Source organism: Triticum urartu, chromosome 4, assembly GCF_003073215.2.
Source record: "Triticum urartu cultivar G1812 chromosome 4, Tu2.1, whole genome shotgun sequence".
NCBI classification, from domain to species: Eukaryota; Viridiplantae; Streptophyta; class Magnoliopsida; order Poales; family Poaceae; genus Triticum; species Triticum urartu.
Window position 1 is genome coordinate 524,611,647 of NC_053025.1, and position 24,312 is coordinate 524,635,958.

At 46.5% G+C, this 24,312-nt stretch overlaps 3 protein-coding genes and 1 long non-coding RNA gene across 8 annotated transcripts; 1 reads left to right on the forward strand and 3 right to left on the reverse strand.

Moving 5' to 3' along the window:
- Nucleotides 1–9,863: 9,863 nt before the first annotated feature.
- Nucleotides 9,864–13,969, reverse strand: LOC125552437 (protein SHORT HYPOCOTYL IN WHITE LIGHT 1-like). 2 transcript variants are annotated; one of them, XM_048715993.1, is made up of 4 exons: nucleotides 13,508–13,969; nucleotides 13,321–13,386; nucleotides 11,464–11,578; nucleotides 10,265–10,400 (listed from the first exon to the last, which is right to left on the reverse strand). In XM_048715993.1, exons 1-3 carry the CDS (start codon nucleotides 13,889–13,891, stop codon nucleotides 11,510–11,512), a joined length of 519 nt encoding a protein of 172 aa, XP_048571950.1. In that variant the 5' UTR covers nucleotides 13,892–13,969; the 3' UTR covers nucleotides 10,265–10,400; nucleotides 11,464–11,509. The 2 variants fall into 2 exon arrangements, with proteins under 2 accessions (XP_048571949.1, XP_048571950.1); XM_048715992.1 differs by lacking the exon at nucleotides 11,464–11,578 and having other exon boundaries at nucleotides 9,864–10,400; nucleotides 13,508–13,968.
- Nucleotides 13,970–14,405: 436 nt separating this feature from the next.
- On the reverse strand, nucleotides 14,406–22,096 carry LOC125552435 (transcription factor bHLH78-like). 4 transcript variants are annotated; one of them, XM_048715989.1, is made up of 10 exons: nucleotides 18,741–22,096; nucleotides 16,312–16,483; nucleotides 16,095–16,198; nucleotides 15,858–16,007; nucleotides 15,710–15,775; nucleotides 15,521–15,589; nucleotides 15,367–15,429; nucleotides 15,049–15,249; nucleotides 14,750–14,840; nucleotides 14,406–14,659 (listed from the first exon to the last, which is right to left on the reverse strand). In XM_048715989.1, the coding sequence occupies exons 2-10, from the start codon at nucleotides 16,481–16,483 to the stop codon at nucleotides 14,640–14,642; spliced, it is 936 nt and encodes a 311-aa protein (XP_048571946.1). In that variant the 5' UTR covers nucleotides 18,741–22,096; the 3' UTR covers nucleotides 14,406–14,639. The 4 variants fall into 4 exon arrangements, with proteins under 4 accessions (XP_048571946.1, XP_048571948.1, XP_048571947.1 ...); XM_048715991.1 differs by lacking the exon at nucleotides 18,741–22,096 and adding an exon at nucleotides 16,586–18,732 and having other exon boundaries at nucleotides 15,858–16,004; XM_048715990.1 differs by lacking the exon at nucleotides 18,741–22,096 and adding an exon at nucleotides 16,600–18,731.
- Nucleotides 15,075–16,082, forward strand: LOC125552438. Its single transcript, XR_007303586.1, has 3 exons — nucleotides 15,075–15,284; nucleotides 15,349–15,621; nucleotides 15,720–16,082. It is a non-coding gene; the product is annotated as an uncharacterized LOC125552438 (long non-coding RNA).
- Nucleotides 22,097–22,240: 144 nt separating the features above from the next.
- Nucleotides 22,241–24,093, reverse strand: LOC125552434 (F-box protein SKIP22-like). The gene has a single exon (XM_048715987.1). The coding sequence runs from the start codon at nucleotides 24,006–24,008 to the stop codon at nucleotides 22,506–22,508; it is 1,503 nt and encodes a 500-aa protein (XP_048571944.1). The 5' UTR covers nucleotides 24,009–24,093; the 3' UTR covers nucleotides 22,241–22,505.
- Between the last annotated feature and the right edge of the window lie 219 nt (nucleotides 24,094–24,312).

Here is a 24,312-nt window from a genome sequence, read left to right on the forward strand (position 1 = left end):
TCACATGACGATGTGAACTATGGGTGTTAATCACATGGTGATGTGAACTCTTAGTGTTGAATTACATGGCGATGTGAACTAGATTATTGACTCTAGTACAAGTGGGAGACTGAAGGAAATATGCCCTAGAGGCAATAATAAAGTTATTATTTATTTCCTTATATCATGATAAATGTTTATTATTCATGCTAGAATTGTATTAACCGGAAACATAATACATGTGTGAATACATAGACAAACAGAGTGTCACTAGTATGCCTCTACTTGACTAGCTCGTTAATCGAAGATGGTTATGTTTCCTAACCATAAATAAAAGAGTTGTTATTTGATTAACGGGATCACATCATTAGGAGAATGATGTGATTGACATGACCCATTCCATTAACTTAGCACCCGATCATTTAGTATGTTGCTATTGCTTTCTTCATGACTTATACATGTTCCTATGACTATGAGATTATGCAACTCCTGTTTGCCGGAGGAACACTTTGTGTGCTACCAAACGTCACAACGTAACTGGGTGATTATAAAGGAGCTCTACAAGTGTCTCCAAAGGTACATGTTGGGTTGGCGTATTTCGAGATTAGGATTTGTCACTCTGATTGTCAGAGAGGTATCTTTGGGCCCTCTCGGTAATGCACATCACATAAGCCTTGCAAGGAGTTAGTTGCGAGATGATGTATTACGGAACGAGTAAAGAGACTTGCCGGTAACGAGATTGAACTAGGTATTGAGATACCGACGATCGAATCTCGGGCAAGTAACATACCGATGACAAAGGGAACAACGTATGTTGTTATGCGGTCTGACCAATAAAGATCTTCGTAGAATATGTAGGAGCCAATATGAGCATCCAGGTTCCGCTATTGGTTATTGACCGGAGACGTGTCTCGGCCATGTCTACATTGTTCTCGAACCCGTAGGGTCCGCGCGCTTAAGGTTTCGATGACAGTTATATTATGAGTTTTGATGTACCGAAGTTAGTTCGGAGTCCCGGATGTGATCACGGACATGATGAGGAGTCTCGAAATGGTAGAGACATAAAGATTGATATATTGGATGGCTATATTCGGACACTGGAAGTGTTCCGGGTGATTTCGGAGAAAACCGGAGAGCCGGAGGGTTACCGGAACCCCCCCGGGAGGAGTAATGGGCCATATGGGTCTTAGTGGAGAGAGAGAGGGGCAGCCAAAGGTGGGCCGCCCGCCTCCTCCCCCCTGGTCCGAATTGGACTAGGAGAGGGGGGCGGCGCCCCCCTTTCCTTCTCCCTCCCCACTTCTTTCCCCCTCCTAGTAGGAGTCCTACTCCTACTAGGAGGAGGACTCCTCCTTGGCGCACCATAGGGGCCGGCCGGCCTCCTCCCCTTGATCCTTTATATACGGGGGCAGGGGGCACCCCTAGAAACACAAGTTGATCCACGTGATCATATTCTTAGCCGTGTGCGGTGCCCCCTTCCACCATAATCCTCGATAATATTGTAGCGGTGCTTAGGCGAAGCCCTGCGACGGTAGTACATCAAGATCGTCACCACGCCGTCGTGCTGACGGAACTCTTCCCCGACACTTTGCTGGATCGGAGTCCGGGGATCGTCATCGAGCTGAACGTGTGCTAAAACTCGAAGGTGCCGTAGTTTCGGTGCTTGATCGGTCGGGCCGTGAAGACGTACGACTACATCAACCGCGTTGTGCTAACGCTTCCGCTGTCGATCTACAAGGGTACGTAGATCACACTCTCCCCTCTCATTGCTATGCATCACCATGATCTTGCGTGTGCGTAGGAAATTTTTTGAAATTACTACGAAACCCAACAGCGCAGTACACCAAATCTACTTGTGAGCTGTGACAACTACCAACAGCAAATTTTTTTACTGGTCGTCCTAGACACTGAGGAACAAGCAACATTTCTGAAAAAGAGCAACAAAAATTAACCATGCCTGACCCAGTAGCGGGCTCCTAGACAAATTACAACCTTGAGCTGCAAAATAGGGCAAGGTATGATGTTCAAGGGAGAATTTAAGGATCCTTTGTTAACAAACAAATGCTACAATTTTATCTTTGCTGAGCCAGCACAAAACACATCTTTACAGAAACCCCCCGGACCGCATCGGTGGAATCCAGTGAGCCGTGAGTCAGCTCAGGGTAGTTCTCCAATTTTTACCAGCGTAAACCCCTTTGCTTCCAAGTTCTCCCTCTATTCTTAGAAGATGCAAACACAATGCACACGCTCATCAAAGACCATTCAAGAAAAATTAAGAAGCTATTTAGAATGACCATATGGTACTATAACTTTAGACCAATACTTTCGTGCATGTAACCACATAAAAGGCAGCAAACATTCAACAGAGACCTGATCGTATTTCATGAGGCACTCTCCACAGCAGGGGGCACCAGCTTTGATCTGTCCAGCTGTTGCACCGACAATCAGGTCGGCGATGAAAGAATCATCCGTGTCCCCATACCTATACGACACCATCACACCCCAATGAGCATCCTTTGCCTGTTTCACAGCCTCTATGGCCTCAGTGACAGTGCCCACTTGATTTTCCTACATACACATGATAAGAAAAGGAAACACATAATAAGGTAAATGAAATAGAGAATCACTGTACAGGTAAGGAAATCAAGAGAGTAAGGAAGAATCAAGGAGGCAAGTACTACATGTGCAACCATGTGGCTCTTGCAACCTTATGTGCCTACAATCAGTTCAACTATTAATTGCTCATCTTTGTGAATTTAAGGACAACATCGCATTGTCTGTAAATGCCCTTAAACTCAAATCATGTCATGCAAAATAATAAGCACAAAATGGAAGGAGCGGCATTCAATCAAACAAAAAACTACACTGATTATCCAGGCACAAAGATTGGTGTGGTTACTCAAACTGAATTGTGGCTTGTTCCAACTTAAAAATGCCTAATTCCAGAGTCTGTGGTATTGTTAAGACTTCGGGAGTCCCAGTAACTTGCACAAAGCAGCATGTTTATAAACATCAGTAAACAAATGAGTGATTTGTGGCTTACCTTGAGAGTAAGAGTGTTGCAAGTATTTACTGCTCACTTAATGCATTCAGGATCTGGCATTAATAAGGTAGAAGCAGAACACAAGAACATGAATGAGGCTTAAAACTATGTAGGCTAACATTCCATTTAATTAAGCAGAACACGATTATCCATTCAAGCTATACATTTTCCAGATTGTTTAGAATATTTCATTGGTAGCAAAGAATTTTGTTAAATAATATAGACTGATATTCCATACCAAAGGAGATAGATATCAACATGTCCAGGAAGAAAAGAACGACTCTCAGTTCATATGTTTCAGGTATTAGCCATATACGTGTATCTCATATACATGTAAACAAAACAATATGTACAAAGAAATTTCTCTTTCGGCTAGGTAAATAATCTCTTCGGTTATGAAGTAAAAAAGAAAATCTTCAGTTTACGTGCATCTCATATACATGAAAATAGCAGGCCACCTGATACTCCATCACACAAATAGAGTGAACAAATAAAGGAACAAACATTCATGAATAGTCAGAACAGTTTATCAGAAAGTACAGCAAAATGGCGTGCTTACCATATGAATGAACCAAACTGCTCCAACAGTACCCAACAACCTCCAACAGCACAAAGGGCCTCAACATCTCACCTCCAAACTAAAACAAACAATCAAGCAGAAAGTAAAAAAACAAGAACCAAAACAAGGAACATAGAAAACCAACTGATGCTGCAACAGTAACCAGCAAGAACCACTAATAGGCACATGTAGATCCCAGTCTCTCTAAGACTGCTGCCAAAGGAGCCATGATGACCAAACCATGGACCTAACACAGGAAACAAACTTGAAGATGGCAATAAAAAACAAGCACACCAAACAAACACAAATTAAGTGTTCTAACTGCAATGCACCAAATTAAATCAAAGGCCACATAGTTTATTGCACCCAAACCCTGATCCAAGGAAGAAACTGGACCAGATCAAACAAAACCTCACATAATTTACTGCATACACTTTCCTGACAGCAGATCCATGCTATGCCAGTTTAGAGAAAAGAATAAGAGCAGTAACCGTGCATGTGAAAAAAAGCCCCACACCTAGCAGGATTTAGACAGGCAAGAACCTTTCCAGAAACAATGCATGACCTATTTACATTTTCAGCATAGATAAAAGATTTAAAGTTTCCACATGATCTGACACCTCTAATGATCTCCTCGACATGGGCTAGATAACTCAAATTTAGAGCCGACGGTGCTTAAGATCCAACCAAAAAAAGAGAACTTGGCCTGACTTGAACTATCTGCCAGGCAGCCGTTGTCTACCACCGCCTCAAATAATGAATGTAAGCATGTTAATTGGCGATTTTGAAAGGTCAGGTTACTTCCAGCAACCACATCTCCATCGTTTTTTCTGGTTTGGCCACAGCGTAGATCCGTCCATGCTGTACCATTTCCTCTCGAGTATTATATTTTGCCAGGCAAAGCCAAGGCCATGTTTCACAGTAAGCGCTAACAGAACAACAAAGACAAATAAGAATCTCTTCTTTGGAACCTAGCCAGACCTAAAGATCTGTATTTGACAGCAAGGTACTAACAAAACAATAAAGACCAAAATATATCTTCTTTGGAATTTAGCTAGAACTGAGGCTCCTCCACAACAAGAAACAAATCAAAGAAGAATATCTTCTTTGGAACCTAGACAGACCTGAACATCTCTCTTTGACAACAAGGTAACAAAAAACAATAAAGACAAAAAATTCTGCATGTGTGATCTAGCTAGACCTGAGGATCGTCCACAAGAAGAAACTAAAAATCCTACGAGGCTAACAAATGGCATTAATAAGAGCACAAGCAAGCAGAGGCCTGGAAGACTGAGAATAGAAGAAGAAAAGAGATACTTGCAGCAGGTAGCAACTAACACAGTATGCATTTGAACAAAACAGGCACATAGCAACATAGAAGTAAGGGGATACCTGTTGGAAATATGCCCTAGAGGCAATAATAAAATGGTTATTATTATATTTCTTTGTTCATGATAATTGTCTATTGTTCATGCTATAATTGTGTTATCCGGAAATCGTAATACATGTGTGAATACATAGACCACAACACGTCCCTAGTGAGCCTCTAGTTGACTAGCTCGTTGATCAAAAGATAGTCATGGTTTCCTGACTATGGACATTGGATGTCATTGATAACGGGATCACATCATTAGGAGAATGATGTGATGGACAAGACCCAATCCTAAGCATAGCTCAAAGATCGTGTAGTTCGTTTGCTGTAGTTTTTCCGAATGTCAAGTATCATTTCCTTAGACCATGAGATTGTGCAACTCCCGGATACCGTAGGAGTGCCTTGGATGTGCCAAACGTCACACCGTAACTGGGTGACTATAAAGGTACACTACAGGTATCTCCAAAAGTGTCTGTTGGGTTGGCACGAATCGAGACTGGGATTTGTCACTCCGTATGACGGAGAGGTATCTCTGGTCCCACTCGGTAATGCATCATCATAATGAGCTCAATGTGACCAAGTGGTTGATCACGGGATCATGCATTACGGCACGAGTAAAGTGACTTGCCGGTAACGAGATTGAACGAGGTATTGGGATACCGACGATCGAGTCTCGGGCAAGTAACGTACCGATTGACAAAGGGAATTGTATATGGAATGATTGAATCCTCGACATTGTGGTTCATCCGATGAGATCATCGAGGAGCATGTGGGAGCCAACATGGGTATCCAGATCCCGCTGTTGGTTATTGACCGGAGAGTCGTCTCGGTCATGTCTGCATGTCTCCCGAACCCGTAGGGTCTACACACTTAAGGTTCGATGACGCTAGGGTTGTAGAGATATTAGTATGTAGTAACCTGAAAGTTGTTCGAAGTCCCAAATGAGATCCCGGACATCACGGGGAGTTCCGGAATGGTCCGGAGGTAAAGATTTATATATAGGAAGTCCAGTTTTGGCCATCGGGAAGGCTTCGGGGTCGCCGGTATTGTACCGAGACCACCGGAAGGGTCCCGGGGGTCAACCGGGTGGGGCCACCTATCCCGGAGGGCCCCATGGGCTGAATTGGGAGGGGAACCAGCCCCTGGTGGGCTGGTGCGCCCCCCCTTGGGCCTCCCCTGCGCCTAGGGTTGGGAAACCCTAGGGATGGGGGCACCCCCCACTTGGCTTGGGGGGGGGAAGCCACCCCTTGGCCGCCCCCCCCCCTTGGAGATCCATCTCCTAGGGCCGGCGCCCTCCCAAGGCCCCTATATAAAGAGGGGGGAGGGAGGGCAGCCGCACCCTTGCTCTTGGTGCCTCCCTCTCCCTCTGTAACACCTCTCCTCCCCGCTTGCGCTTGGCGAAGCCCTGCCGGGATCCTGCTGCATCCACCACCACGCCGTCGTGCTGCTGGATCTTCATCAACCTCTCCTCCCCCCTTGCTGGATCAAGAAGGAGGATACGTCTTCCCAACCGTACGTGTGTTGCACGCGGAGGTGCTGTCCGTTCGGCACTTGGTCATCGGTGACTTGGATCACGTCGAGTACGACTCCATCAACCCCGTTATCTTGAACGCTTCCGCGCGCGATCTACAAGGGTATGTAGATGCACTCCTCTCTCCCTCGTTGCTAGATGACTCCATAGATTGATCTTGGTGATGCGTAGAAAATTTTAAAAATTCTGCTACGTTCCCCAACAATACCTGCAGGCCGCACTTTACATGATGCAGGGATAGGCAGATCTTCGATTCCAGGGAAGAGTGTTCACCACCAGAGAGAGGCATATATATGAGCCCTTCTTCTTCTTCCTCCCCGCAGCTGTAGAGGACTGCAACTCTGCCCTTGGGGTTCTGCCCCCCTGTAAATGAACAGATAGACACATCTGATCGAATCTCGACTGGATTAATAGGTAAATCTGAGAGAGAGACAGTGGAAACGGGAGAAGTGGAAAGGGCGTTCACCGTGATCTTCGCACTGCGGCTCGGGAGGCGACTCAGCTTGGGTCGTCTTCTTCCCAGAGATGCACGAAGATGAGGAGGCCGAAGCGAGCTGGTGGCGGCCGGATTTGGCGGGGAAGCACTGAGTGGGCGCCTCGCATCAGGTCGCCTCCCTCGCCTTCTCATGCAAGCGGCGACCGCGGGTCGTCCGTTGGTCTCCCCACTGATGAGCTCGTCAGAGTTGTGCGTCACCCCCACCATCGTCGACAGTGGGACTCATCTGCTCGACGTCCTTCACCCCTCGAAGCGAGAGCGGCCAGGTGGTGAAGCACGGGAGGGCGGGCTTAGCAGGACGGGAAGTGCGAGAGAAGATGGGGTGGCGGCGGCATGAGAGAGGCAACAGGGGAACGAGCGTGGGAGAGGAGGAGAGGGTCGTGGCTGCTCGCGCTCGCGCTCTCCTGGTGTTGCGCTGCGGAGCATCGAGAGGGCGGGGGAGCAGGAGACGAGGCGACGGCGCGAGGGCGAGCGGAGGCGACGGCGCGAGGGCGAGCGGAGGCGACGGCGCGAGGGCGAGCGGAGGCGACGACGTGAGGGTGAGCGCAGGCGGCGGCGTGGGGAGCAGCTAGGCGGCGACGCGCGAGATGCGGGAGTGAGGCGGCTAGGGTTATCTCCATGGGGAGCCGGCATTTTATAGCCCCATATGTGAAATGATGAAAATGCCCTCGGCGGGTCGTCGGAATTATGCGCGGTGGCACGAACGGGACGAAACTATTCATTGCTACAGGGTCACCTCTTCGATCCGACGGCCGAGGTCCTCCCAGGGCTCGATCCGATGGCCCAGATTGCATCAAGCAAAACGATCCAACGGTCAGGAATCCCAAACGGCTGAGGAGCCAGGAGGATGACTGTCATCCTTATTTCTCGATATTAGTACTGCTGGTGCTAAGTTCGTGTCCACCCCTACGCCCAGTACCGTACCGGTGTAGTACCGCGCCTAGCGACTAGCAGTACCCAAAAGAGAAAATACAGCTTCAATCATCTGTCGACGAAACAGTAGAAGTACTCGCTCATAACCAGTGGTGATCGCCAGTGCTAAGCTTATTTTTTCTTCCGAACGATTTGCTCCAGCGTGTTAACTGTCAGCAGCTTGGGAATCATACGAGCGGCCCACCGAGATCGGGTCACGCGGAAATCGTTGTTCCGGCTCAGATTCGGCGTAAATGCGACCCAACGGTGTGATGCAATGTTTGTCGCCGGATCAGCCAACCGATCAAAGATTAAGCGTCGGTCAACCGCAACAAGATATGGCTGGTAGAGAAAGGTGTACTACGTGCAACACGAGGCATCCAAGCCAAAAATATTTGGATCAAAACACGACACCTCCACTCCACCAATGGCCGTGCCGCGAGTCGTGTGGCGCAGCAGCGCTCCAGGCTTTCTGCCTCGTGGACGGACGCGCGCCTCCCACATTTCCGGGACGGCTGGGCACGTCGCTCTTGCTCATAAAAGGCGCATGGGTCCGGAGAAGATCGGGGCGGCCTGCGGGACGCCGTCGGATGCGCATCTGACGGTCAGGTGTGGGTCGCCAGGGATTCGCCATGAATACGCCGATGGCGACGGGTAACTGGCTGACGGGGTAGCTAGCATGGTTGTGACAAAGGTCCCTGCTAAGCAATACTGTATTTGGATCACTTGTACCGTTGTACGAGTGGTTGGCAGTAGCTAGTCGGCACGCGTGATAATAATGACAAAAGGTGTCAATACTTCGAAATGACCGAGAACTAGGACAGGGCCGAAATGCTACTGTCTTCGCCTAACTCGCCTTTCTCAGAATAGGGATCCACGGTTCCGTCTGTTGGCGTGGCTGAAACGAACAAAAGCGAGGCCATTCAAATCGATTGATAACGTATCCACCAATAATATTAAAGGTTTGGTTTTGGCGAGCCAACCTATGACCTGTGGTTGGATGGTTAGAGGAACTAATGGGGTGTTTGTTTCCAGAGACTTTTTAATGTAGGAACTAGAAAAAGTCCTTCTTAAAGACTTTTTTATCAAATAGAAGGGACTTTTTAGGGACTAAACTAGACATTTGGGACTAAATGAATGCCCCTCCATGCACCCATTGCCCCGCCACCTTATGGTGTTGTTTGACTGTTATTTTTCTATATACTACGGGCAACATGGTCATTTAATAACCTTTAGGAAGAGACTAGGAACTTTTTAGTCTCTGAAAACAAACAGGAAAGGACTTTTTAAAGACTAGGGACTTTTTCGTTTGGACTAAAAAAAGTCCTAGGACTAGAGAACCAAACACCACCTATGATTAGAGGGACTATGGGTTCAAATCCTGATACTCGCATTTATTCCTGAATTTATTTCAAGATTTTCGACGATGCGCATTCAGTGGGAGGAGATGTTTCCGTCGACGACGAGGTACATACGGTGACTTCATAAATCACAAGATGATATGCCGGCTCAGTCTTTCGGAGCCCCTCATAGGGGTAGGATGTGCGTGTGTGCGTTCGTAGGAATGAATGTATGCGTGTGTATATGAGCGCTTGTGTCTGTATTGATGTTTAAAAAACAAGGTTTGGTGTAATACTACACCTCAGTGCCCCTGACCTGAGTGACGACTACTGTCTTGACGATATCATTTTGGATTTCCGCTGTCTCTGGCCTTCTTCCTTTTTGGAAGTAACAGACCAAATGCTAGCGAGAGCCAAAGGAGGAATCTCAAACTCAAAGCATCAGATCAGGCGAGAGTAGCAAACAAAGAATCTAGACGAACGGCCAAAAGCAGCAAGAGTGCAAGACTGAGACAGACTGTTGGAGATCAAAAGACAGTTGCCCGGCAAGATTTTGAAATCCACTGCAGAAGCAAGACTACTACTCTGTCAAGCTAGTTCATGCCTTCATGGCATCACAGGAGAAAATACTAGCTTTGGATATTCAGGACCACTCCATCTATCAAAATGAAACAGAATTACACTGTACTGAGTACTGACCATAGGTATTTCGCACCATTTTCATACCACAACAAATACGAGTCTTTCAACATCGGCTCAGCCAGTAATGGGGCCAGGCCAGATATAAAACCCAATCAGTCGCCGGTAACATTTTTCACCATCATGTTGAAGAGAACCACTTATTTGTATAGACTACAGGGGGGTTCCTTCGATTCTCCAGCAGCAATTTATATAGCAACAACAAACATCAGCATTTTGTGCACAGCTGGGAGCATCCATGCTATCTCAACAGTGGCCCTGGATTATTCATGGGCCCTTTGAATCAGAGTATGTTGCCAGCAAGGAAAGCAAACGATCAACCAGCAGGCTGTACTCTGCTCCACCGGTTGTCGTCATCCTTGAGCTGTTGAATATAGCTGTATCGGTTTTCTCTGATGTAAGTTACTCCAGACCATATCCCTCGAACAAGAAGGATGCTTATAAACACCATGCTTCCAAATGTGCAGACCACCTGTAGACAAATTGAGTTACTAATGCTTCCAAGTTACTGAAAGAAAGGACTAGAAAATGAGTTTGCCACAAGCATCAATGCAACATAATGCAAGGCATGTTATTCTCAAAGAACTTATTCTGCGATTTCAGACAAATTGTAATTCATGGTTCTGATGAATCTCAACTATGGACTTTGTCGTGTCTCCCAGAAATGCAAACTCTGGGAATTAAAGCTTTGAGAGGTACTACAATGGCAAGTACATTACGTGGAACCATTTAGCTTGCCCGATAAATGCAGTGAGCGGGTAGCCGGGTACCTTCCAAAAGCTGAATAATATAACCTTGATTAATATCTCGAAAACAAATGCCCACATGCCAATGAATGCAACTGGTGATTTTTCATGCCTCTGTTTTAGGCAGCTGTAACCCTAATTGGTGTATTGATTGCACGAACCAACTACCAGCGTGACATCAATTTCTTGGCTAGCAGGTAACCACAAATATGACATAAAATGTATGAATTCAATAGATTATGATGGCAGCCTAACTGCTATCCAGAACTTTAATTCTGGGGTACGTGTTGATTCTACAGCCATATTTCTGATTCTGGTTGATTCTCTGTCACCAGTCACTACAAACACAGGCTGGAACTAGCTTACATGAAATACAACCGGTCATGCAGCACTTCAAAATGTTATTGATGTTCATGTCCATATAGTGTGAGGACTCTGCTAACCCTGATGGGGAGAGATGCATTTTCGCAGGCTCAACCAACACCCTGGAGGGTTATCTTGGAGTACTGTTTCCCATCCAACAAAATTCCAGTAAATAGAAATACAAAGTAGAATCCATCCCAGACGTTAAGGGTGTCATAATGAAGTATTGGACATCTTGCAAAATAAAAGGCTGAATTGCAGAAACAGGAAAGACTGGTTCAAAATCCATGTCCATGGACCATACATAGAATAGACAAGCTAAGAAAGTGACAGTATCATTACACGAGATGAATGGCGTAAGCCATAAGGTCATCTTCATGTCTTGGTGGGTACAGTTTAACTGTGCAAGTGCCAAAGATACTTAACTATTTGCATGCCAGGAAAGTTTCCTGCTGGCGACTCAGTAGAATCCTCATAGGGTGGTCACTGAATTGGACTGTGTGTATGTGGTACAGACCATGAACTTAAAGGTTGATGATCCCTGTAAGCTTGGCGTTTTAATCCAGGAAGGAAAAGAGCCGCAGCAGCAAATCAGTTACGAGGGAAGTAGAGATGAAAAGAAACAGAACAGGGTTCTTCATTAACTAGCTCAACATGCTTAGCTTAAAAAGGTTCTCACTTTTCCATCACAATAAATTAATCTACCCACAGAAATAAGGTTGCAACTTTTAACTGCTGCAGAATTTTCCAAAAAATTAATTGCAATTTGCAAGCCCATCTACTAGTCAATTTGTGTGACAGAGACCCCTCTGATTTAATTCTGTTGAGTTAACCCACAACTACCTGTAGCAGTCAGTTTAACTGTGCCCGTCACGTCACTAGTAGAAAATAGAATGGGCCTAACAAGGGAATTACTGTGTAACATGAAATAAGCAAAACAGTGCTAGAAAAAAATGGGCTAGAGGGGTTAGATTGCACAAACCAAATAATAGACAGGCTTAAATAAAGAACTTTGAGGTAGAAAATGTTGGCTGCACAGAATCGAACAGTACAGATACATAAGCTGCAACTTTACATTTTCTATCGCAAACTGAGAGTGGTGGATCTGTACCACCTACCACAGGGTTACTGATCTGACACGTAACAGCATTAAACCAGCATAGATAGCTTTGGTGGCTAAAAAGAAATCAACAGTGGGGAATTTGAAGGGCCATTTACCAATAAGCAAAACACCACGTCTTGCACAAATGTTTTGGCCTCATTTCACCAGTCTATTATATGCACAGCAGTAACATCCTGCCTCTGGCATCCTATGATCCAACCTGATGCCCTGATGGCCTGAAGAATGCACCTTCCCTGAGTGATTGATGCTTCTCCTTGGGCTAATCCTACTTAATTTTTGGGGCTCTATGTTCTATTTGTACTAAGATCTGGAGCTCTCTCACTTGTAAACTCTCCAAGTGAGGAATGCACTCATATATATTCTTGTACTGGACCTATTTTCTAAAAGCAAACGATGCTGATAACAAGGAAGTCACTATGTCTTGGTGTGACTAACTATCTGTGCGGTCTTACACATCTATTGAAACGTTCAGTTTTGAGCGATTGCCTGAAAGAAAACCAGGGCAACCCCCTCACCATTTTTAGAAAACATCCATCAACTCAACAAAGTGACGACCTCACGTATATCGGGCTAATTAATTGACATATAGCTCCAACCATATGGAGTCAGCAACAATAACAACCACCCATTTTGCTGCCCATCAAATTAGCTAACTATGCCAAAATTTCAGAAACCAAGGTTCCTATACATGTTAAGCATTTTCTAAGCAGACAAGTAAAGACTACTCAATAATTCTTGCTCGCTGCTTAAGAAAACGGTAGCCAAACCAGTACGTATTTGTTCTCCGAACCAACATGCCCTCTAGAAACAGAAATAAATCAGACAAGGAGCACAACGCTTTGTTCATACATATCAAGAGCAACACATGAGCACTGAATCGGCATTTCATCAAGTACTTCCCAAGCAGACAAGTAAAGACTGCCCCATCAATAAGCACTGGCTGTCTTCCTCAGCTCTCACTGCCTAAGCAAATAGCAACAAAGAGTACCTATCTGTACCCCGCACGAACACGCCTTTTCGGAGCACAAACTAGTGACTATCCCTTGATCATACAGCATCACAACCATTTGTTGCGCATAGAAACACTAAATCAGAAATAGTAATTGCCCACAATTTTGAAACAGGGCATCAAACAGCTTATATGTGAAGGAATTCCTCACCTCAAGAAGCCCCTTGAGGATCCACAAGAAGGTGAGAACCAGCACGCCATTGACCGAGAACTTCACCTGCACGCGCATAAACACGGGAACACACCAGATCACGCACAAATCCGGCGGAGATCTCCATGCCGCTGATCCCGAACAAGCATGATAAACTCAGGCTGATAAAGCAAGCAGCGAAACGGACCAGCTCAGCGGGGACGGAGGGCGGCAGCACGGACCTGGCGGCGCGGCGCGCGCGGCGGGAGGCCTTCCTGAACACCGAGTGCAGGAACCGGGCCAGGAGGTCCAGGCTGCGGTCGTCGTCGTCCGCGTCCTCCTCCTCGTCCCCATCTTCCTCCCTCCCGTCCCGGTAGGAGGCGGCTCCTGACAGGTCGCCGACCCAGGGGCGCGCGTCTGGGACGACGACGACGGCGTCGGGATGGCGGCGGCGGGCGGCGCGGAGGAGACGGGTCGGAGGCGGGGCGCGGAGGTGCCGATTGAAGGGGGGCGGGGAGGGCTTGAGGTGGCGATGGTGCCCGGAGGCTGGGCCAGGGAGGAGAGGGGGGAGGTGGCAGGTGATGGTCGCCATGGGAGGAGGCTGCTGGTGCTCAGCCTTCCAAGGGAAGCTGGTGGTTTGCCCCCCTTTTCCCTTTTTCCTTTTCGTTTTTTCACATTAAATTTGGGTTTTTACTGTTTATAAACGATTGCGTGTTTCAAAAACTTTACGCCATTGGGAACATTTGGAACTAGTGACACTGTTAATTGGGAAATTTAGCACCCATTTTATCCCTATATGTTACTGGTACTACTTGGCTAAGATTTCTGTTTGGAGCTGCTCTATCCTTCCAAAATCAGTTCCACGGTTAATTGGAAGTCTCCAAAATCAGTTCCACGCTTAATTGAAAGTTTCATTGTAGATGATGTCAAAGAAAAACCACACGAATGATCATGACCAGAATGACCACGAAGAACTTACGATTATAGTTGTATTCTTTCTAAAATACACGCAGTCATTCTATTTTAACAAGAACCTTTGTTTAGGTCGGCTCTCTCGCTATATCCACCGGGACATCGAAAAAATCAGTAATATGCACAAACTTGTGTAGATCAACTCATGAAACCCAATCATTATTACCACTAATAATTTCAGTCCAGGCAGAGATGGCACATCACAGCGGACCACAAGCTTTTCATCCGTCTGCTTAGTCAAACTGTACAAAAGTCACACACACGCACGCTTAGAGAATCGTCCTCTCAACGACAGCAGTTAAACTCGCTAAAGCCCGAGGAGATCTGTGCAGCCTCTGCACATGGTTAACCGTCAGCTTGCTGGCTAGCTACTCCACCTTCATCGACTCTGCAACACACACAAAAAAAGATTCATCAGACGACTCGACAGTCAACACAGCCGCAGAAGAAACGCAACGGAGAGAAGCGCGAGACCTACCGGAGTTCTCTAAGCTACTGGCGCCGACGACGTCCGACGGGAAGGCAGCCGGACCAACATTGCCAAGTTCCTCGTCCCAAACGATGCTCCTCTGTCAGTGAGACAACAATATTAATCTCTCATCTAGAAATCTACTCCCTTCGTTCCTAAATATAAGTCTTTTTAGAGATTTCAATACGAAATACAGATAGATGGATATAGACATATTTTAGAATGTAGATTTACTCATTTTATTCCGTATGTAGTCTGCACTGGAGGGAGTGGGATGTTTTGATCGAGGGAGTTGGATGCAGACAGACCTGGGGAAAAGCAGACAGCTGCTGAGCCGCTCTCGCCATATGAACATTTGCCGGGTTTGGGATGATGATCCCGTTCCCGTATAGTTCAGGACGCGAGAGGCCCGGCTGCGACGCCCTGTACATATTGCTGTTAGGATGAACGCTGCCCAATCGCTGGCCGTATCCCGGAAACGCGGAGCGGGCGTCCTGCGGGCAAAGGATCTGCACGGCGGAGGCGAGCAACCGGAGGCAAAATGGTCAGTCTGCGAGGAATATTATGTTTTTAACAGTATAAACATATGTGAGTTCTTTGTTGTTCAGAGTCTCCATTGGTCTTACGTCTTGGAGGTCGAGATCGCAGTTCAGCTCGGGGCTGACCGCCGAGAGCTTCATCGAGAGGAACTGCAGAAACCAAAACGGGCAACACTAGGAGCTTCAGCCATTGTTGGCCAAGAGTGAGTGATCTTTGAGGAATCTGTTTCGGTGTGCTTACCTCGACCTGCCGCTGCAGGGACTGCACATAGTTTATGATCTCGTCGAGCATCATGGCCTTGCCTGTAATCTTCTTTGTCACAGGCAGCCGCATCGGTTAGAGTGAGTAAACCCATAAACATTTTATAATGAGCAAATCTATGAAACTTTTGCTGAAGAGTAAATTTTCAGTTGCTGATGATGTTGATACCTTGTTGCAGCCTGGGACGAGGTCTTGTAGATGCTTCATCCTCTCGTTGATCTTCTCCCTCCGAAACTGCATTTCAGACGGACAAGCTATTACAAGCAAGAAAATTGCAGCCCTTTCAATTATGTTACTGGAGAGATTGGTCACTCACCCTTTCTGCAAGGCTGTGGTTGTTGGTCGCCTGGCCGCGCTTCGCCCGGATATGCACGTAGTCCTCTCTGTTGCTAGCAGCATCACCTTCCTTCTCGCCAGCGCGCTCCATGCTGACCTCTCTCTGAGACATGCCACCGGTTTCCTCCTGCTGTGTGATATGTAAACGATGAGATGCAGCCCAAAATGATGAAACTACTAAGAACAGGGAAGGGAAGAATTTCTATAACTTCATTACTTGTGAATGCATCGTCGAACTGCCCTCGCCGGAGCCCTTCCTTTTACCGCCTTTCAAACCCTTCTCCATGCTCATGTTTCTACTCAGCTCAGTACCACTACCACCTGGAGATAATTGCAACATGGAAATGCCAGTAGTAAGAAGAGAGAACTTTCACAGATGAATGAACAAGAACCTTGTTCTGCTTCAACAGGAGAGGCGAGGAGAAGAAAAATACCAGCAGTAGGATTGTAGAACTGAACTCCATCTTGCATCCCTGCATTGTGCATAGGAAAAAGGACGTGCTCGTCGAAATCCATGGCATGATCGAGCAAAGCAAGCGGGTTGGCTCCGGCCGCGAAGCTCCGCTCGCCGTTGCTTCCAGCAGCAGAGCAGGGAGGGGAATACATCTGCCAAGAAAAACAATGATCACTCACATGATCTCGACCATGTTGCCAACAACATCCCACAAATACATTTATGCAAGGAACAAACAAAGCCATTAACCAAACCTTGTGCTTGATACCTGATGATCTCAGTGTGATGCTGCAACCATTCTAAGGAATGCCCAGCCTTCTAAATTGCCAGGTTTGGCAAGCGGTGAAGGGGGCTTTACTTAAAGGGTGGAAAATGCGGAGGAGCAGATCGGGGCGGAGCGAGCTGGCAGTCAATATCTTGCAAGGCTCAACAAGGAACAACTAACCCCTGCAGCCTTACATAAAGATTGTCCTCCAAAGTGAAAAAGTTAAGCGAGCCTAATGCAACGGACAGACGCAAGGGCAAAGACGGAAGCCGCACACACAGTACAGGGAATAGAATTGTCGGTACCGCGCGCTAACAATCGTGTACCAGCTGGATCACGTCCGCGGATCAGAATATATAAAGAGCTCTGAATTCAGCGGATCAGCTGGAGATTTTACAGTTGGTGGTGCCGCGGAAATCAAGACCGGCCCGAGGATCGGATGCCACTGTCATCCACGTACTGCATGGGCCAGCTCGGAATGAGGTTAATGACTAATCAATGGATGAGCCAGATCTATACATGCTTAAACCCTACCGGAAACTGAACCTCTGCCCCCACCTTCACCAGGATTTCTGAGAACCCTGTACATGTTTTCAGTTTATGGGCCTTCTTTCTTTTGCAGGAAGTTTAGTTTATGGAGCTGTCAGCTCTTTGGAATATATATATAACTCCACTGGGAGAGCTATGATAGTACTACTTTTTTAACACAAATGAAATCATGTTACTCCGCCCCGGTACAAACACGAGTCACATTATTATATGTGCAGTCATTGTTTTAAAACTTTGATCACTGGTATGCGCAAAAGTATTGGATTATGCATATTCAAAAATAATATCCTTGCATTTGCCTCGCAAAATACTTTTTAAGTTATATGCGCAGTCACTTGCAACATGGTTTTAGTTCAAATTTGAACCTAGACGATGCCACTTATTTTAGATTGGAGGGAGTATCTTTTTACTATATTTTAGGCATATTGCAAGTGAAAAGCTAGCAAACATCGTGCACTGGAGACCGGGAAAAGTCAAGTGCGCCATAGATTCAAGAATTGCCTCACCACTTGGTGGCATTACGGAGATGCCCACGCTGATTCAAGTCTTCTTTCCTTCCATCACAATCTGCACTGGTCTATACATAAATCAAGTGTTTCTACATGAAAACTCCGGAAGTGCCTTCGTTGGGGTGGATGCAAACTACGCGGCTATGCGAGTGTATGAATAACACTGAAAAAACTAGCTACCACTGAATCAGATAAACACAACAGGAAAGGGAGCAACATCTCCTGCGTGTTCTGGAAAAGAAATGCAAACCATGGAAGAAATTTAGGGTCCGTGATCGAGGGCAAAAAAGCCAGAAACTTAGCCGGTTGTTACTAGTGGAGAAGGGGAGGGTTCCTCATCGCCATACAGCGAGTACTGAGCACTGCACCTCCCACCGTCCAAATTTGATGCCAGAACAATGAATGAATACGAAGAGAGATGCTGAATTTGCACAAGCTGCAGGAGCCTTGAGACTCAGCTGTGAGCTGTCGTCGGTGCAGAACAGCGTTAAGAGCGGCAATCCAAATTGAGAAGCCAAAATCAGCTAAGATGCACGGACAAGGGCCCGGAGGCGTTAAAAGTTCCACCCTTTGATTGAGCGTGTAGATCGAGGGGGATATCATGAGTCAAAAACGCCAGGATGAAGCCCCGAAATCGTCCAGGGAGAAAGCTGATGCCACTTATTACTAGGCTAATAATGCTCTTGTACTGCAATTTCTCGAGAGAGGTAAACAAATGCCCATGATACTGTTGAAACACGCAGAGGACACTCATGGGAGGAGGAAGAAGATGCAAGCAGCTCACTGTCCCCGAAGAAAATATTCGACCAAAGTGTAGTGTTGGAGAACACATGTATAGTTGGCACTCATGGAAGGTGGGAAAATATGGAAGCAGCTCACTCTCCTCCCAAGAAAATATCCTACTAAAATGTACTGCTGGTATATAAAAGCTGAAATGCAATACAATTATGCAAAACCACTTGCCAGCAGAGAGGGTTTTTTTTTTTGAAACAGAGGGAAAAGATTTGCCTCAAAACTACTTGCCAGCAGAGAGGATGTCACAGTAGCATATGTAGAGCATCAATGGAGTTGAGTAGATGTTGTTACCAGCAAGGAGGCGAGAGCTGCCGCTGCTTCCCCTGCTCCTCCTCTTCTTTCGATCACCAGCGCTGCCTGCAGTCACCCTCACAGTCTCACCAGCCTATGGCATAATGAACAGTGTTCACCATGCAGTAGTAGTGGCGGCGTGCGGACATGTGGAGGGAAGATAATAAAAGGGGAGAAGGGCGCCACCACGAACTGTTTCTTCCACCGGCTTCACACACAGCGCCCTTGTTTTATGATGACGCCCCGCTGCAGTACAAGCAATAGTGGAAGTACTTCCCGTCTCTGTACAGGACTAGTTGCATACCCTGCCCCAACAAGCACTAGCTGCTGTGCTGTACAATGCAACAATGGTGGCAAGATGGGAGCACCGGCAAAGCTGAAAGGGGGCGGTGTCCATGTACGTGGATGTAGCTAGCGGTTCAGTTCACTTGAAGTCGTCTTGGAATCAATCAATATTGGTGCTGGTGTGCATTTGCGGCCACCTCTCTACTCTACTGCTGCTGTTGTTTGAGTTGTTGGGCGGCAGCGGGTGCGGGTGTGGGGAGGGAAGCTGGGCTGGACGTGGAATAATACAGTCAAAAAGTTGAAGGCCTGCGGGTGCAGGGCAGGGCAGGGCAGAGCATCCTGGCAGGGGCGTGTGTTGGCAGAGAATTGGATTCTTGTTCTCACTCTCTGGAATCCTGTAGAGGCCCGCTGTCGCTTGTGCGGCACACATCCGGCTTTCCTGCTACTCTTGTTCCCAAGATAACTGAAGATGGATACGGAAAACTAGTCGGGCACAGGCGATGTATTGGGGCAACCTGAATGTGTAGCCAAACACAAACGAAGAACATGACAACACTCGAGGTTTCATGTCAGGTTCAGCAACGCATTCGTAAGAATTAAAGGGTTAAATTAATATTTAGCACTGGCACAAATTTAACTAGCTTTTCCACGTAAGGAAACAAGACTGACAAAATTCTTTTGTTTGTAGTGAGTGATAAATTTCTGATTCCCACCCACACAAATGCTATGCATATGACAGACTTTTTTTGAGACAAAAAAGGAGGCTGATACTACCGCACTGAGCCAATACCGAGCCTCTGCATGACATGATACACATAGCCAAGATCTCCTGGCAGTAAAACACCGCAATGCTTTGGCCCAGCTGGTTTTGTAAACTATTTCCCATGCCCTCCCTCCCCCCACATTCTTTTCAGTGCACCAAACCACAAGCAAAGAGCAGAAAGACGAGGCCTTTCTCGGGCACCGGGACTGATCCGTACGGCTGCCATTTGAGTACTGCGACCAGCAACGGTGGCTCACAGCCCCGGTGCCCAAAGGTGTAGGAGTAGTAAATCTCATGACAGATATCACATGGTTTAAAAACGTTACCATCAAGATGAACCGGGCCAATCGTCAACAGGACATGTGTGGGCAAAGCCGGGAAGATGCACGCCTGCACCGGAAAGGTTATCCTTTCTTCCCCCTGTGGTCAATGAAAAGCTCGCTTAGAAAATTAGGGCAATCTTTGGTCCCTGCAATGCAGGAGGAGCAGCACGGCAGCTCCGTGGTTCACTCGACCCATCATAGGCCGCGGGAAAACATGGATTACTGAGATGCTTTACAGGTCTAAGCAAATGATGATGGGCACACAGCATCAGAGTCTCATAGTTTCATTGACCAGCTTTCGACTAGGAGTGGAGCTCAGAAAATACCTCCAAAATTCAGACAAATGGATACTCTGCAGAGTAAGCTTATGGATACCAAGAATAAATCTGCACTCTGCAGCTTCAAAGTGGAGGTTTTCACCCTGTAACACCATCAATCAAGAGGAAAAAACCCTCTTGCTGATCATATCATCACCGAGAGGCCTCTATGCATATTCTCCTCCATATATCATCCTCAAGAATTAAAACTCTAATATGCCTTGCATCTGTAGTATACCTGATTAGCTGGCTCATTTGGAAGCATTTTACCAGAAGCAGTTCAAGGAAATGGTATGATAGCTCACTCTAGTCCTAACTATTAAGCCCCAGCATTCTAAAATACTGCAGGTGATAGAATCATGCAGAAAGGCATCACAGAACCAAACATTACATGAACCTTAACAAAGACAATTGAAGACCAGTAAGAAAGACAATTGAAGACCAGTAAGATAAAAAAAACAGCACCCGCAAAAAAAAAGATAAAAAAACAGGTTATATATAAAAAGGCAGCTAGAAAAGTGATACAATTACAATAAACTGGTTGATCATATTAACAAATAATATGTTGAATGAGTAGCAACTTCTCAGTTGTAGTGAACAACCTCTGAAAGCCATGATATTAGATACACTTGGTGATATAAATAAAAACCAAAGCTAAAAGACAACCTGCAGTACATTTAGTGATCAGTGTTGAAATTTTCATCTGTTTATTTTGAGCTAAAGGCCTATATATATATTCTCCTCTACATATCATCCTCCAGAAATTAAACTGCTCGACTATGTGTGTTGCATCTGTAGTATAGCTGATTAGTGCATTTGGAAGCATTTTACCAGAAGCAATTCACAGAAATTGTATCATAGCGAACTTCACTCATATATTAAGCTCTAACTTTCTAAAATCACTCAGTGATAGAATCATGCAGAAGGGCATCATGGAACCAAATATTACAGGTACTCAGTGATAGAATCATGCAGAAGACCACTTCATTAGATGAAAAAACAGGTCATATTTCTATAAAAGAAATACAAAGTTATGGTAACTATAGTTCACTGGAAAACAAGGCAGCTCGATATAAGTAATACAACTACAATCAACTGGTTGATCATACTATATGTGCAATGACTAGCAATTTCTTGGTTGCCGGGAACAATCTTTGAAAAGCATGATGTTAGGTACATTTAGTGATATTAAATGAAAAAACAGAGCTAAATGCCAACAGTGTTAAATCTTCCATCTGTTCATTGTGAGCTAAAAGTACACTAGATAGCCCGAAAGGAAACCTACATTTGCACTGACCTAAGAATAGCCCTCTACTGAGATGTACCTGACAGCATTGCATAATACATGAACAGTAGTGCTATTGACTTATAGAATACAACATAAAACGAGGATAACTTGACATCAATATATATTTAAGGTTGTAACTCAAAATGCCACCAGTAAGTCAGCGTACACAACTTCCAAGTGTTTAAAACCAACGTGATATGAGTAATATTCCGTTCTTGCTAAGAAAACAGTCCATTCTTGCTACTAAGAAAGCCACCAGGTGAGCTTCATGTACTTCACAACTTTCTAAATGCCATTTATGCTCATAATTATGGTAACAATACACACTTACCATAATAATAAACACAACCTGAGTCCTATTTCAAGATTTGTTGATGAAAATAATTAGTTCTGGGATAAAACGTAGTATAAAATTACTTACTCCCTCCGATCCATATCAATTGTTGCTGATTTAGTACAACTTTGTCCTAAATCAGCGACAATTAATATGGATCGGAGGCAGTATTAAACTGTCAGATGAGAGCTGATACCGAAACATGTATAGAGAGCAAAGTTAAGCTCTCAGTACCATAAGTCCAAACTATTTATTACATAATTGATCATGGCGTTGGCTAGATCAGAGCAGAAGTACTTTGGTGTCATAGCAAGGAATAACCGGAAAACGACAAGACATAGGATCTAAGATACAGACAAAAAAGTTCACAAGGATAAGAGCACTGGCATGCAACTTATAAACATGTACAAGGCAGCCTATGCATTGCATACTTGAGATACTAGTGAAAACTTAAATCAAGGAAACCCTTGGCGATGACCCTCGAAATTGCAGTTGGGCGAGATGTTCCTCCGCTGATTTCCAAAACTACGCCCAAGGATATTGTGATTTATAAAGGGCAGACGGTCCGAATCACCACCAATTACTGGGAAGTTAAGTGGGTTACGTGTACCGATCCCCCAACCATAGCCCGAAAACCTTGGGCTGGGTGGTCTCTTGTGATGCCTCCTACTGTTGTCCACCTTCCAAGCTGCCACAAACCTTTGCTTCCAATCTCCGCTCCATCCAGAACCCTTGCTAGAAGGACTCGTCTCCAGTTCAAGCCTCATCTTCCAAAGATTATCATCTGCTGCAAGATCCTGCAATTCCTTGCATGCGCACTGAACCCTTGCAAGATCAACCCCAGGAACAAACTCCAAGACTTTAGCCTTCAGATCACCTGGCAATGCCATCAAGCACGGCGGCAAGCGCAACCCGTTGAGTTGGCACAAAGATATCATCAGTGGAAGACACAGCTCATCCTTCAGCACCCTCCAAAGCTCAAGAATCTCCTTCTCCTCTGTTGCACCCACTTCATTGCTATCCAAATATAGCAGCGGCGCCAGCTTTGGTAACTCCAAGCACAATCTGCGCACTTCTGAGCATGCCCCAGGCACACACCCATATATCATCACAAAATTTGGCATCAATGAGCAGTTCAAAACCACTGTCTTCCCCTCTTCACCCTCAGGTAGCATGGCGACAAGCTCCGGTAGGGTGTACTTTACGGTCAGTGTTGCCGCTGCACCCGAGGCCCAGTCCTTCAGCAATCCGGGGCGAGACCCCATCGGATTCTCCGCAAGGAAGCCAGCATCGACAAGAGCTGCCTGCAGGGACACAGCTAGGCGATGGATAACTGTACCATTTGCGCATCCAGCATCCTCCGCCTCCATCTCCCGCTTGAGAATCCCAATCACAAGGCTCGACAAGCTCTTGGGTGCGTGGACGGCCTCCGCCATCACCACATCGGGCGGATCAGATGCCACGGGCAAAATAGGCTCCACGTGGAGGGCTCGCGGCCTCGGCGAAGAGATAGGCTCTATGTGTAGATTTTGCGGCAGCGACGAAGAGACAGGCTGTATGTGTAGATTTTGCGGCGGTGACGAGGATCCACCGGCCTCCCCAGGAGATTGGGAACCGGAAGCAATTTGCCCGATGGAGGCTGTATCCGGGCTAGGGTTCCGGGGAAGTGTTTGAGGAGGCGGTGGCTGCGATAATAATTCTGCGGAGAGCGTGAAATAGAGGAGGTCACCGGATGCGAGGCCGAGGGCGGCGAGGGTGGCTGAGGGGTCCGGTGAACAGAGCTCCTGCGAGCGGTTGAGGGAGAGGCGGACGGACTCGGCGGGGACGGGCTGCGCGGCGGAGAGCTTGGCGGCGAGGAAGGACTTCACATCGGCGAGCACGGCCGTGTCCGGCAGCTGCACGCGGTGCGTCTCAGCGACGCCGCCGCGCGCGTCCATGGAACGCAGCCGAAGCTTCATGGTCGTCTGTTGGGGAATTTTGCAGTTCTGGATCAGCACGACACGCGACGCGAGGGGTATTCAGGAGGATTGGTGGGATGGGTATGGGGCGCCCCTATGTCTCGCTTTAAGCGAGCACAGGGGCAAGCCTCGCGTTGGGGGGACCCCAGATGGGCCGACCCAGCCGCGCGGGGGGCCGCGGCCTTTTTTTTCTTCCTTTTTTCTGTTCTTGTTTTTTGCTTTATTTTTGTACTTTTCGCTATACTTTAAAATATTCTACATGTATAAACAAAACATTCTTCAAAAACACATTTGAAAAAAATGT